General features: G+C 35.3%; 2 protein-coding genes across 2 annotated transcripts; both read right to left on the bottom strand.

Moving 5' to 3' along the window:
* Positions 1 to 3628: 3628 nt before the first annotated feature.
* Positions 3629 to 5210, bottom strand: LOC118439450 (leucine-rich repeat-containing protein 4C-like). Its single transcript, XM_035860762.1, has 3 exons — positions 4644 to 5210; positions 3937 to 4477; positions 3629 to 3855 (listed from the first exon to the last, which is right to left on the bottom strand). Exons 1-3 carry the CDS (start codon positions 5180 to 5182, stop codon positions 3697 to 3699), a joined length of 1239 nt encoding a protein of 412 aa, XP_035716655.1. The 5' UTR covers positions 5183 to 5210; the 3' UTR covers positions 3629 to 3696.
* A 4873-nt stretch (positions 5211 to 10083) lies between these two features.
* Positions 10084 to 11753, bottom strand: LOC118439439 (protein Star-like). The gene is made up of 5 exons (XM_035860740.1): positions 11420 to 11753; positions 11127 to 11364; positions 10781 to 10975; positions 10387 to 10611; positions 10084 to 10288 (listed from the first exon to the last, which is right to left on the bottom strand). The coding sequence occupies exons 1-5, from the start codon at positions 11557 to 11559 to the stop codon at positions 10235 to 10237; spliced, it is 852 nt and encodes a 283-aa protein (XP_035716633.1). The 5' UTR covers positions 11560 to 11753; the 3' UTR covers positions 10084 to 10234.
* Between the last annotated feature and the right edge of the window lie 2951 nt (positions 11754 to 14704).

The raw sequence follows: 14704 nt of genomic DNA, 5'->3' as shown, positions 1-14704 counted from the left end.
ATCTTTTTTAAAACAATCTTGCGTGTTTTTCGACTTTACTTTTTAAGGGATGTGGTCATATTTTTAATACCTGGGAACACGGGATTTAGAAAATTGTCCAAAGTTTCTAAAACAGTTCAAATTTTTGAAATCAGTCAACAATTGAGGACACAGTGAGAATTTTGGCAGACACATTTTATGAAGAAAAAAACTATAATATTTTTACATGGACCATAGCATACTTAAGAAATAGAAGGAGGAAATGTGGAGACCTGAAAGATGGTCAACGAACCATAATGGTGCCTTTTTTTGTGTTTCGTAAAAATAACTTGGAGTTCGAAGACCTTTCATTAATTTTTTAAGGGAAAGGGAAAGGCTGTAAAGGTTTTGATTCAGGTTATGGAAACCTTGAAACTGAAGTTTCTTAAACACGATGTATCAGTAATCTAGATATTAATGAATATCTTTAATATCTTCAGACGAACTTCCTCCCAGATGAATTTCATTGTCTCTCATGGCCCGATTGTCTTCCATCTATTTATAAACATTTCCGTAATTCATTTATATATGATCACGTACTGTTCATACATACATACATACATACATACATATAAAATAATAATTTACATGTGTATCAATATTTCATACGCACACTACGGTGTAGCATCACAAAAAACGTATCTGGAGGACGACTAAAACCAATACGATCAAGAACAATGCTACCAAAATGACCAAAATTATTGCCACCAAGATCCAAATTATTGTCGAGATCTGCTTCATGAACGAGAAAGAGTCGTCACCAGTCCTGGGGGTTATTTCCTGTAAATAATTTAATGTCAACAGATGTCAACGCCGCTTTGTTAAAAGGATAAATTGCCAGGGTCTGGGAAATACATATGTATCGGCACCTTACGAAGATTTACCTGTGGTTCCTGTAACTGCGTAGGTTCAGGTTCAGGCATCCTTACAGTAGTTTGTTGTATTAAACTACCATACTGATTTTCCGCCATACACCAAAATGTCCAAGGACATTCGTAAGCCGAATTGTTTGCAAAGATTTCCAGCTTGCTTTCCCATTCGTTCCGGTAAAGCTGTCCGGTTTCCGAGTTAGGTAAAGGAACATTGGAAATTGATATGCCAGGTTGACTAAAGAAAATAAAATTTAATGTAATTGTAAATACTTAAGGCCTTGGTCTAAAATCCTCCGTGGTTACTTCCGGTCACTTTTATGTGACTTCAACCTAACTTTATGTGGGTTGAGTTTGATGTAAAATTTTGGGATCTTTTGCATTAAATTGCAAAAGTAATCAAGAAATATATAAAATACTTGTCATTATCTTACCCCCAACCTATCTTATACAATTTTTAATTTACCATCGTATGCTCAATTTAACGCAAAACAACGTTCCTGAAAAAACGGGTGGACCAAATCATATTCTGTTTTCACTATAAAATAGATAAACTTGTAAGGTAGTGGGAGAGGTTAGACAGTTAATTTCTGTTTGGCTTGGGGCTTATTTATTGAAGAAAGTGTGACATAAAAACGGTGTCGCTATCAAACAAACGGCTATATAAATACATCCATTTACTTAGATAAAATCTGACAGACCTCCCCCACTCAATTGAGATGTTGGCTACATTTTATAACGAGAAAGTATGATGGGTATGCATTAGTTAAGTCAGGAACGTTGCTTTCCGTTAAAAAATCGGAATTGGTTTGGCGTTGCTATATTGAGGCGTTCCAACAGTCACCACCCAAATATCAAATCCGGGACAAGTGGTCACAACTCATCCAGTGTTGTACCAATCTATCGGTATGGATCACACGATCATTTTGATATATTATAGAATTTTGTGGGATAAGAACTGACTGTGAAATCTCTAAAAAATTGATATTTTGAAGATATTTCGCTAGCATTATATTATTCGAAATAATTTAAAACCCGAAAACTTTTGTTGCCAATGATAAATATATCAACAGTCCTTTTTACCTCAATATTATAGACCAAGGCCTTAAAAATTCAAATTTTGCGAGAAACAAAAGTGGTAAATACAACCCAATAAGGGTATTCATTTTGAGTTTGTACATATTGTTATCAAAAAGATTTTCAAAATTCTATAGCTGAAAGACTTCTTTTTATCGGGCTTGTTGAAATTGGCAAAATAATTTTCAAGAAACTGCAGACACATGTAACATATTTCCATACGTAAAGTGGGCTTCATTTCATACATATAAAATATGAACTCATAATGATATCAATACCAAATATATTTAACTTTACCTCTGTAGTAAATTATCTTTACTGGTTTTCCCCTGGTATCACTCGATAACCGGTTCTGGCACACCCTCCGTTAAACATCGCACCGTAATCTTATCCTCACTCGCAATTCCGATTAATTTCCCATTTTTGAGTGGACAAGGCAACACTTCATTTCTTGGAATCGACCTCAGCCCGCGACCTTTCAACTCTGGCGGAGAGTCACAAATCACCTCGTCTGAAATATCAAATTCTCTCGCCCTGATGAGATAATCTCTCAAAAACTGTATTTGGCAATCACATATCCAGGGATTGTCTGTCAATGAGACATTGGTAAGGGAGTGCGTCGTAAGAAATTCTTTCCAGGACAAACTCGTCAAGTTGTTCGAATTAAGGTTTATCCTTTCCAAATTGGTGTAAACGAATGGTCCATTTAGTGGAATTTTATCCAACGAACAATTACTCAAGTCCAACCCTTGTAAAAACCCAACGCTTTGAAATGCTAATTCTTTTATCGGATTTCCCCGCAAATTTAGCACCTTTACACCATCCGTAGGACTCACCATATTTATGGATGAAGGATGACACAGAATTGTAGCTGAGGTCGAGGTGCACGTCGTTGATTTCGTGCAGACCGTAGAACGCGTCAATGTCGACCCTTTGAATTCCACAGTTGGTCAAGTTTATCTCCTTTAAGTTATAAAAACCTGCATTTACGAAGATGTTTGGGGTCAGGTGGGTCAGCTTATTGTTACCGGAACCAAGGTCAAGTATAGTTATAGATGAAGGATCAGTATAGTTCGGGATTTCCGTACAGTTGTAACACTTCAGAACTTTTAAGGTCCCAGGAGCATCTCCGTATATGGAATACCACGAGGTTGAAATGTCTCGTGGGGGAGAACAAGTGCAGGCTTTGGTAAAATTGTGGGGTGTAATCAAGAAGGCAATAATGATGGATAAAATTAACGCGATTTTGTTTGCCATGGTCGAAATCTCAGAATTAGAATAGAATGAATGTTTGTCTGTGTTGGTCAAGATGCGGATATCGACTGGAGAGAACTGCAATTAATGAAAACAGATTTATGTATGATGTGGGGTATTAAGTATTTTCCATGCAGATCCTAAACTATGTAATAAGTAAATATTTAGCCTTCACCATATACCAGAATGAGAGCGAGACAAAGGTCAAACACCAAAGGTTATCATGAAACATATATTTCCTGACTGTTATAAATCTTGGAATTTATTCAACGTTATGGGAGAAGTTTATTTGGTCAGTCCGTGCAAAGCTGTACTTTGTACTTCAACTAAAATGAAATCTTATCGCTTAAGTGATATAGATTGTACAAATATATTGAAACATTTATTTACACAAATATATAGTTGGTGTATCCGTAACCTTAAAATATATGTGATTAAAAAGTCCAGAAACTAATTAAGTAACGGTAAACAAATCACTTCAATATTTCTTAAAGTATGTCGCAGTGGCGTACGAATTTTCGTACGTACTTTCTCCCATCCGGCTCCGATAAGATGGTGGAGGCATCGGTACCCTTCTAGGCAGGTCAATCGAATCCGGATAATTCCGGCTCGCTCTACTCGTCTGATTATCATCGATCTGTAGAAATTATTCCGTTTTAAAATATGCCATGCCATATTAAAAAATAATAATTATTGATGAAATAAATCCAATGCTTACTAAATGTTGGACCTTCCCCATAAATCGTATCACCAGGAGGATCAGTACCACCAAAAAGAGTAAACATATCACCACTGTGATACAAATTACTAGTGAAACCTGCCTAAAATACGAGTCGTCAAACGGAGTGGTTTTCACTTCTTGTAAAATATTTGAGGTCATGATTGAAGGCGGGGATTGAATTTTCTCTGTAACATGGAAAGATGACACGTTTTTGGAGTTTGGTAAGATTGGTGGGAAAGCTGCCGGTGTTGTTGGTACTTCAGTTTCGGACACGATTTCTATTTGCGCTGGCGTCGTATGAACATAAACCGGTCGAGGTGGTTCAATTACTCGTGCATCAGTAACATCCGGGCGAGGCAATGTGACTTGTTGTGTGACATTACCATACTGATTTTCCGCGGTACACCAGAACGTCCAAGGTCTCTCGTATAGGGACGAGTTGGACAAGATCTCCAGCTTGCTTTCCCATTCGTACCGGTAAAGTTGTCCGGTTTCCGAGTTGGGTAACGGCACCTTATAAATTGAGATTCCAGGCTGACTGAAATAATCAAAATCAAGATGTCTTAGGAAAAATAATTTTTTTCTGGCGAAATTTGGAAAAAATAATATGTCATATTTACTAACAATTAAGTAAATATTCCAATTTTTCTGGGGTTAAATTTCCAATTAATAAATAAATATTTAATAAATACTTCTGAGTTTACCTCTCTAATAAATTATCCTTATCAACTGTCCCTTGATACCATTTAATCACAGGTTCTGGCACACCCTGGGTTAAACATTGAAGCGTAATCTTATCTTCAGTGGCCACTCCTATCAACCCCCCATGTCTCAATGGACAAGGTAATACTTGCCATCTTGAAATTGACCCCAGTCCTCGTCCCTTTAATTCTTGGGGTGAATCACACACCACATCCTTTGAAATATCTATGTCCTTCACATTACGAAGAAATTCTCTCAAAAATTGCATATGACAATCACACCTCCAAGGGTTATCTTTTAACGAGAGTTTTGTCAAGGAACGCGCCACACGAAATTCAGTCCAGGATAGAGTAGTCAAGTTATTAGAATCCAGGTTTATGCTTTTTAGCGATGTGTCTACGAATGGGCCATTTGGTGGAATTTTATCCAACGCACAATTTCTCAAGTTAACCTCATCCATGAAATATATCGGGAATGCCAAGTTTTTAATCGGATTTCCCTCCAAGTTCAATTTATTCGCGGTCTTGGTAACCTCCCACATATCTATGGATGACACATACACTCCACGACAAAAGTTTAAAGGCACCCATAACATGGTCATATCTATTGACCCCCTGAACCGATTTGGATGAAATAAAGTTTATTTAGTACCAGTGGCATTAGTATTACGAAGTAATATAGCATAAACAACATACAACTTAAGACTGGGGCAAAATGTGACAAAAATCCACAGGTGATCATTTTCTCCGCGTCAAAAGTTTAAAGGCACCTGAAGATTTTCAGGTTTCTCGCTATTATTCCCCAAATTTTTAGCAAATTCTAAGTGAACAATTTATTCTGTAATATTATTATTCTGGTGAGGCCATTCGGATATTACAAATATAGTCCAGAAACGAGATTATCGGAGGCTAAACCTTGATATGACTTAAATGGAAAAGTACTTAGATAAAAAGCTGAGGCATAGTGAAACATATTTTTTTATTAAAGAAATGGGTATGGGGTAACTGCTAAAAACAATTACTTCGAGGGAAGATTGAACGTATGTGCAAAATTGGCGTACGTGCCTTATTTTCGTTAGCCATTATCCAAAACAGATGAACTAAAGCTTGTCTCAGAGCATCCAATGCTGTCTGAAAACAAATTTTCGACCATAACTGATATCATTGGATACCTTAGGCTCATTTACCGTGCTTTGGAAGATTGTACAATTTTTTTGGTATAAGAATACTGAGGTAAATTTTGATTCACCGCAAACAACCAAACTAAACATTTGGCATTTTCCTTGAATAACCTGCTATCATTTTTGCATCAGTACAAAATATGTTAATATGATGCAGGGAAGCCATATCCGAATTTCCAGGAAAATTTCACATGCATCCTTAAGCAGGAAGAAATTCTAGAAAGCCTGACATGAATCCTTATCTTTGGTTCTGATGGATCTAAAATGGTTTCCTACGTATGCTTCTTCCAAAGCTTTTTTCGAAACCTCTTAAGCCACCTTATATGAGCCTAAGATACCCACGGATATCAGTTATGGTCGAAAATTTGTTTTCAGACAGCATTGGATGCTGTGAGACAAGCTTTAGTTCATCTGTTTTGGATAATGGATAACGAAAATAAGGCAAGTTTGCCAATTTTACACATACGTTCAATTTTCCCTCGAATTGTTTTTAACAGATACTCCATGCCCATTTCTTTAATAATAAAATATGTCTCAGCTTTTTATCTAAGTACTTTTCCATTTAAGTCATATCAAGGTTTAGCCTCCGATAATCTCGTTTCTGGACTATATTTGTAATATCCGAATGGCCTCACCAGAATAAAAATATTACCGAATAAATTGTTCACTTAGAATTGGCTAAAAAATTGGGGAATAATAGCGAGAAACCTGAAAATCTTCAGGTGCCTTTAAACTTTTGACGCGGAGAAAATGATCACCTGTGGATTTTTGTTACATATTGCCCCAGTCTTAAGTTGTATGTTGCTTATGCTATATTACTTCGTAATATTAATGCAATTGGTACTAAATAAACTTTATTTCATCCACATCGGTTCAAGGTGTCAATAGATATGACCATGTTATGGGTGCCTTTAAACTTTTGTCGTGGAGTGTAATTGTAGCTGAGGTCAAGGTTGACATCTCGGAAGTTTTTTATACCAAGAAATGCGTCCGTGTCGACGTCCTCAATTTCACAGTTGGACAAATTAATCTCCTTTAGATTAAAGAAACCTTTATTTACGAAGATATTAGCGGTCAGGTGGGTCAACTTGGCACCTGAACTAAGGTCGAGTTTAGTGATGGACGAGGGGTCGTGATAAGTCGGAATCTCCGAGCAATTTGAACATTTCAGAACTTTAAGTGTAGGATCTGCCATGAAAGATGTGGAGGTGTTCGGAATGTCTCGAGGGGGAGAACAAGTACAGGCTGTGGCAAAATAGTGGGGACTCGTAAGTAGGAAGACCAAGAGGGGTAACACTAACGAGATTTTATTAGCCATGGTTAGAATGTATGTGTGTCCTTGTTGAAATGTAGCAATGAACTGAAGAAAAATATCTGGACTATAGATGTAATTGGATTGACAGTAACGGCATAAATACATTTGACATTCAGTCCCTTTCAATAGTGATGAGTAGCCTTCGGCATATTCTATGGAAACTGGAAGGTGTACGGACGGTTTCCAGGAGTAGGAAAACATTTTCAGTACAGTCCAGGGTTTTGCGTATACCGAGGATATTGATATGGTTATACCTACATATTGTTCATCTTGGAATTTACGAACCTTTCTTGTATTTCACAATTTTTACCTAAAAAAGGTTGTGAAAAACATGTTGTTGTGAAGAAAAGAAATGTGCAGCATTTGCATGTTTATCGAAAGGAACACATTTTTGTGCCTCATGTACATATACATATTATGTATTTGTATGAAGTTCAGCATACTATAGTAAAAATAAAAAAAGAGTAATCCAAATCTTATGCAAAACTAAATATGTATATATATATACACCTAAATATGTACACCTACATAAATATGTACATATCTATCTATAATGTATGTTGATATAATAAATAAGGATGAATGAATAATACATATGTAGATAGTGCATTTCAATTAAACTCTAGGTGTAAGCCAATATATCTTTCATATTTTTTAATCACTACTTAATTCCCAGAGACGAATGGACATAAATGTTATCATGGGAATAAAGATTTTTAATGTATGTCATATATTTATATCCCACCGATGCCATGTATGTGTCAACATTCTTCCTTTGAAACAGTGCTATCGGGACTTCAATGGATATAACCTTTTAAAATATCCAGGAAAACCAAATTTTACCAAGTTCTCAGGAAATATAACGAATTAATGTACCTATACAATTGTTTTACCTTTATGAGCACTCTGTCCCACGGAATGGTTTTCAACACTGGTAACTCAGCCCCTTCAATATCCAGACTAAAATAATCTATCGTATCGACATTTATTGCTTTCAATAAAGTAAATAATGGATAACAATCTGCCGTAAAGGATGTCAGTTTTCCTAATGCGACGTGGGTCATGAGGTCATCTTCTTTTGGCCGGGTCATGCCGACCTGTTGGAAGAATATTAATTATTTAATTACTAATTACTACGGTTTAAAAATTTGAGATGTGTTTCCAATACTTTTGTCGGCCACGGCTGTCCCGACAGACAAACCGGAGCTATCCAAACGTTTCGATTTCGAACCAAAAGTTTACTTAAGGGGACAGGATCCGGCTCAACGAGCAGACCTGTCCAACCATGCCGTAATTCTAAAGGCAACGTGTTGGAATACATTTCTCCATCGTTGGCTCCACATTCGATGAAGAATCCGTTCTTCTAGAAAAATAAGAAAAACCAAGCACCGGTAAATTATGTATCTATTGAAAACACTAAGATAAAGAACCCTATTCATTTAAGGAAGAATGTATTTATATAAACAAATATGCACAAATTTCTTAATAAAAACGAGATATGTAATTTCTGCATGTTTTTTTAGTTTTAGAAATTGTGTATTCCATATACAAATTTTTCTATGACTCTGGAATTTAGTTTAGTGAAATCTTATCATTTTAGTCCCTTATATAAGTACCTTTTCTCCAAGAAGGTTGAAAACATATCTGTAAATTTCTTCTTGTTGTTCTGGTTCTTTGTGAGGATTTGTAGCACTCACGACAACATCATTTCCATGGGATGGTGTGACCAAAACTTTGTGTCTTACGAAATTAAGCAGATCAGTATCGTCTTATTCTAATGTCGCATTTCCAATAAAATCCTCACTTTTTTTCCCACTAAGATATATAATGTGACAAAATTATTTCGAGGTAATAACACAATTTAAGAATGCTTTTCTTTCTTAATGGGTCCCTTCTTACTCAAGATAAAGTTCCGACAGCTCGTCTTGGATATTAACATGCTGATTTGACGAACTGGAGTAATTGACCAAAACTCCGACAAACCCAAAGGTAATTAAAATTCCGAGCAGAATGTTTTTAAAATGTAGTCGATACTTCATGTTAACAATTATTTAATAATAGAAATAAATGAATAAATAAATGTAATCTAATTAGATATTTATATATAGGAAACGCTACAAATTATTATGTTGTTGTCGTTATGTAGTTCTGGTTGTACTTATACAGTCAATTACCAAATTACAAAATAGTGCTACTTGATATGACAAACATTTGCAACCGTATACATAGAAATTTTTTTCTATGTAATCCCCAGCACCTACCAAGCTCCACTCATGCGTCATAAATTTTACCCCAGATGCCTAGTATTCTTATCATCACACCTAAATACCAATGTGGACCAATTTAGATAAAGAATTATGTAACTCGAACTAATCTATATTTCCATGTCGGCTATCTTGATCTTTTCAGTGAATCGTAAATTCATACCCAAGCGAGGATTTTTATTGCGTACGTGGTTTGTTCATGGCCCATGTTTGATTATCGTCATAAATTCTTGCCTCAGGTTAGGTTGATTTTTAGCGTGGTTCAATCCTTACGTTTAATAAGCACAATAAATTTTTTTACAACATACTCCCAACGATTTGATAAAACATTGTACAGAAATCACGAAGTGATATTGGATTTACAAATCGCATACCTTTGATATTGCAAAATCAAAAGTTTTTTGTGCAACAATTAGAATTTGAATCTGAGCTTAAGTTATGTTTGGCAATAAGCTCTCTCATTTTTTATACACTAAAACTTTATCTCTGGAACATTCTAGGGAAGCATTTATTAGAATTAACTTGGGGAAGGTAGGATAAAAAAATGTTATGCAAATTTTGTTTGAGGATGAAGTTATAATTAAGGATAGATTAAAATTATGGGTGAATTTAATCATCAAGGACAAGTACTATGATTGGGCCCCCTGAAATCTAATGCAGACGTGCCACGACACAAAAATTTGTTTATATATAAATAATTTGTAAATATCATTATTATTTCTGTCGAAGTAAATCATCACAATTAATTCTATAAGTTAACACTCTCATGTGCATAGACGTGATCATGTGAGAAACGGTTTTTAATGTGGGTCACGTATCGGTACCCAACCGAACTCATGTATTCCTGAAGTCATTTACGGTCTCGTTATGAGCTTCTATTGAGAAAGTCTAGTAAAAAGAATGTTAAAATTTACCATTTTAATTAAGACGTAATACAATGGAATTTTTTAAATAAAACGAGTGTTAGAATATCAATAGAAGTTTACCTTGATTACTATATCATTCCATGGAATTGTTTTCAATATTGACAACTCAGCCCCTTCGATATCCAGGCTGAAATAATCCACGGTTTTGACGTTAATTGCACTGAGGATGGAATAAAGTGGAAAACATTGTGCTTCAAATGCCCGATAATCCTTTTCCTTTCCTAAATGCGAACCCGAATCACTTAAATGCGTCCATCCCGTCATAGTCTTGTGTTGCATGGTCACCTAAGTAAATTGGAAGACCTAATATTTACGAATATTTAATAAATAAGCAACATTCTATCAAATTTTAAAACAAATCTGGTTGGGGCCACTTAAGACGTAAGTAATGATTTTAAAATCTAGAAATTGAATTGAAGTCTAATATTTTACAAAATTAATTTGAAATGGAGACCTTGACTGGATAAGTGAAAGGTGACAAACACGCTCCAGATATCCAAGAACGTCTATTTCTTTTTCTAAGTCCCTCCAAAGGGTTTGGGTCCGACTCCACGAGTAATCCAGTCCATCCGTGTTGCATTTCGAGAGATAAAGTGTTGGAATAAAATTCACCATCGTGCGCCCCACATTCCACGAAGAAGCCGTTTGTCTTTAAATTTATGACAAAAATATTTTTCTTTAAATAAATCCTGTTTCACAAAATTGGCACAAAATCTAAGGTGACCTAACTCTATATTTTAAAAATATCTACATGCCCGCATAATAAATTATAGATGCCTCCATAAATATTTTAGAATTACCTTATTTCCCAAAAGTCGAAAGATAAACCTATACATTTCCTGTTGTTCGAATGATTTCCCAAAATGGACATCTTTTTTACTCACAACTACATCCCCTGTTGTGGCTGGGGGTTGGAGGTATTTACGACGAATATAGTCCAGTAAAATAATATCATCTTGAGCAACTCTGAGGTCTCCACTGGCTACAATAGAATCGTCCAAGAGTGGGGCAGAATTTTCAACAAGTATGTCATTCTCTCTAATTAAAAAAATATTTCATCACTTTTTCTAATTACATATATTGATAACCTTACTCAAGATTGGACAGTAATAGCACGTTCTCCTTTCCATTAACATGCTGATTCGTTGAATTGGAATAATTTACCATAAGGTTCACAAAGCCAAAAATAATTACAATTGCTACAAGTAAGCTTTTGCAATCTAATCTGGACATGATTTTAAGAATTCTTGGCAAATTTAATTTTTTGCAAGGTGTGGAGAAAGTTGAAAATTTTACAGTGTGGATGTACCATGAAAGTTATGCATATGAGATCTAATTTAGTTAATTGATACGATACTTGCAATAATGTAACTACAAAGCCGTAACTAAATGGATGCAGAAACTTAAACAATTTCCTACAACTACTAAATTACGACTCTGGCATTAGTCACTAAATTTAGTCCAATTGCATAGTATTCTTATCTTTACTGTATACCCAAATACCGAGGTTGCCGAATTCAGATAAGGAATGGTATAACTGTAATTAATCTATATTTTGGTGACGGCCGTCTGTTTGGGTTTTTTATATGCGTGGCTTACTCATGGATCATATTTATGGATTGATTGTCTAATATTTGCGTCAGGTCAGGCTGATTATCAGACACGATAGCGTCGGCTAGTCTTATACAATTGTGTCATATATACATACGTACGTGTAATTATCACATGCAATGATTACCTGCAATATTTCTTGGTATTTATTTATCAAATTTTATTAGACATAGATGGAAAATAATATTGTTAATCCTTATTTAAGTATTTCCTAATCCCATGTTTGGTGGTAGATATCCTACCAAGCAATAAGGTTTATTATAAGCAAGAATGCATATTAAATAAATATTAATTGACGAAGGTTTAACGTGATACACGTATTCATGGCTTAATAAAAATGTGATATGATATATATATGTACAACACGTTCACATATGTATGCAAAATTGCAGTGGGTTTAATGTTAGTTGACATCACGACAAACAAGCAAACCAATTAGCCCAAACTGCATTACAATAGTAGATAATTGTGAGTTCGGAGAAACTTTATTATCAGATACCAAAAAGATGTGTTTACTGAAAGCATATCCAAATCATATTTGATTGCAACAAAATTATAATTGTGAACTTCTCATCATAAAATTAAATTAATTAAAATTACTCTTAACGAGGCTAGTTAATTTCTCGAAAAAAATAATCCATGTAAAAATTAATAATTAATTTAGGAGATTTTTTAAGAGAAAGATAAGACTGAAGATTGGAGGGTATACAATTATTGATGTATACTTAATTATTTAGAATAATTATACATTATAACAAGACTACACAAGCAAATATGGTGTTAGATGCATACATACATGCTTGCTTTCATTCAGACATTAACAACAAGCCTACCGTTCGATTTACACAGAAATCCAAAACATTTAAACATGTCGCCATTTCCAAGAAGTTTTGACCAAACCGAACCTTTAATTGTGGCATGGATCTTTGCACCCTCATCCACAGGCATTTTCTACCTTTGTCATATATTCCATTAATCTGCTTCCTCTTCAAATTTGTCAATACCAATCCGGACGTTGTGTAGATCGTGCCACCAATTTCTGCAAATATTGCTGTTAGAATGACCAGCTCTACGACAATGACTGGAAAAACGACGAGTCCAACATGCCCATCTTGAAACCCTGAAGTCGATACCTGAGTACAAAGTAAATTGACAGAATTACCAGTTCGGCTTTTTAAACGAGACCATGTTGCACCTCAAGTTTTCTGAGAGGCAAAAGCTGTCCACAAAGAAAGAATGAAATATACATACGGAACCAAAACCAAATTTGATGATACTCGCATCTCATGAATTTAAAATGGTACGCACAAAATATTGGAACAGTGAATACAAAGTGCTAACACACTTACACGAATTGTGATAAAGAACGCTAGAATGATGCACGCCACAAGGCTAGCCATCAAAAAACCGATTCATCCATCTTGGTAGGCATGGTTCCAGCATTTCTCTAAAACATAGAGACCCCTGTATCGATCCATTATGCAAATTTTGGTCCCATTTTCCGGAATATCTTCCAAAGGTTGTTTTAATATTCGGGCCACAGAAATAATCAGAACTAAGAGAAAATGACAGCTCGAAAGTACACAAGCACACATTATATAAACTGCAAAATATGACTGTAATATCCACAAAATGAGTTGGATGGCATCCCAGCAAACAGAATTTTTTGGCCAGTTGCAGGTATTCGTGATAATTTTGTTGTTTTCGTCAGGTTCAAAATCCAGCCAGAGAGATCCCAACCAAGGCGCTGCGCATGGATTAAATGCGACCGGCAGCACTGTTGCCAATGAATAGATGGGACTCGATATTTGGCACATGTACATGATCCCAGGTAACACCAAATTACCCCATCTGTGGGATGATGGATTATGTTCCTTTACCAAACTGTGGATCATGTTGACGAAATCTATTACTTCCTGTTCTGTGAATCATAATTAAGTTGTATTTATGTAACTGGAATGTAAGTTTTGGTATTCATCACTACGAATTTTAATGGATAAAAGACTGTCATACTTTTGCGTAAGGTGAACAGATATATCATTACATCGGCAAACATAGCTATCGATGTCATCGAAATTATTATAAGTGGAGCAAATCCAAACTTATTTATCTTCCCTTGTGCACCAGATACTCGGTAAATTACATATAATCCGTTGAACGTGACAAAGACGCCGAATAATGTTACAACAGCAAGTAGAAACGTTGCCCATGGATTTCGTCTAAGGGGTATCAACTCAACTAAAGTTTCAGAATTTCTGAAAAACCTGTAATTCTTGAACCCAAGTGAGTTGCAGATTCGTATTTGCTGTTTGAAACACGTTATAAAGGATTGCGGCAACATTTTCTTTGCACGGGTAATTGAAAGCTTTCGAATAATAATCAATATCTGTGTCAAATGCCGACAGACAACTGCCGGAAGTTTGAAAATTACACACTTTTTACGAACCATCAGATTTTGTTAGTAATTTTTTTTTATTATTAACTTCGCAATTCTTTTCTTCTAACATTCTAACAAGTATGTTGACAAAATATCTGCATTGGAGTAGATTTTAGTCTTATCCAAGTACTTGGCAAGTTGTTACTCTATGTACGTAAGACATAGGCGATGGACGGTGTTATGAATATGTATCTCACTAGGAGGTTATCAAAGTGAGTTCACAAAAAATGACACTAAATGGCTAACCCTATACTACGATAGCTGAATGACACTGCAGTATTATTAGTTAACCCTTAAGGTATTACTCTGCTGCTATCAAGGTAGAGACGA

This window comes from Folsomia candida, unplaced genomic scaffold, assembly GCF_002217175.1.
Source record: "Folsomia candida strain VU population unplaced genomic scaffold, ASM221717v1 Fcan01_Sc036, whole genome shotgun sequence".
Taxonomy (NCBI): Eukaryota; Metazoa; Arthropoda; class Collembola; order Entomobryomorpha; family Isotomidae; genus Folsomia; species Folsomia candida.
Note: the sequence above shows the minus strand (reverse complement) of the source record. Positions and strands in the feature narration are given on the sequence as shown.

Excerpts from the sequence above, each read along its gene's own strand:
- LOC118439450 (XM_035860762.1), bottom strand. The coding sequence starts at position 5,182 with ATGTGGGAGGTTACCAAGACCGCGAATAAATTGAACTTGGAGGGAAAT. Across the intron at positions 4,478-4,643 it reads AAGGATAATTTATTAGAGAG|TCAGCCTGGAATCTCAATTT; the intron begins GTAAACTCAGAA and ends TGATTATTTCAG. Across the intron at positions 3,856-3,936 it reads TGGGGAAGGTCCAACATTTA|ATCGATGATAATCAGACGAG; the intron begins GTAAGCATTGGA and ends TAATTTCTACAG.
- LOC118439439 (XM_035860740.1), bottom strand. The coding sequence starts at position 11,559 with ATGTCCAGATTAGATTGCAAAAGCTTACTTGTAGCAATTGTAATTATT. Across the intron at positions 10,976-11,126 it reads TTCGACTTTTGGGAAATAAG|ACAAACGGCTTCTTCGTGGA; the intron begins GTAATTCTAAAA and ends ATAAATTTAAAG. Across the intron at positions 10,289-10,386 it reads GGAATGATATAGTAATCAAG|ACTTTCTCAATAGAAGCTCA; the intron begins GTAAACTTCTAT and ends TCTTTTTACTAG.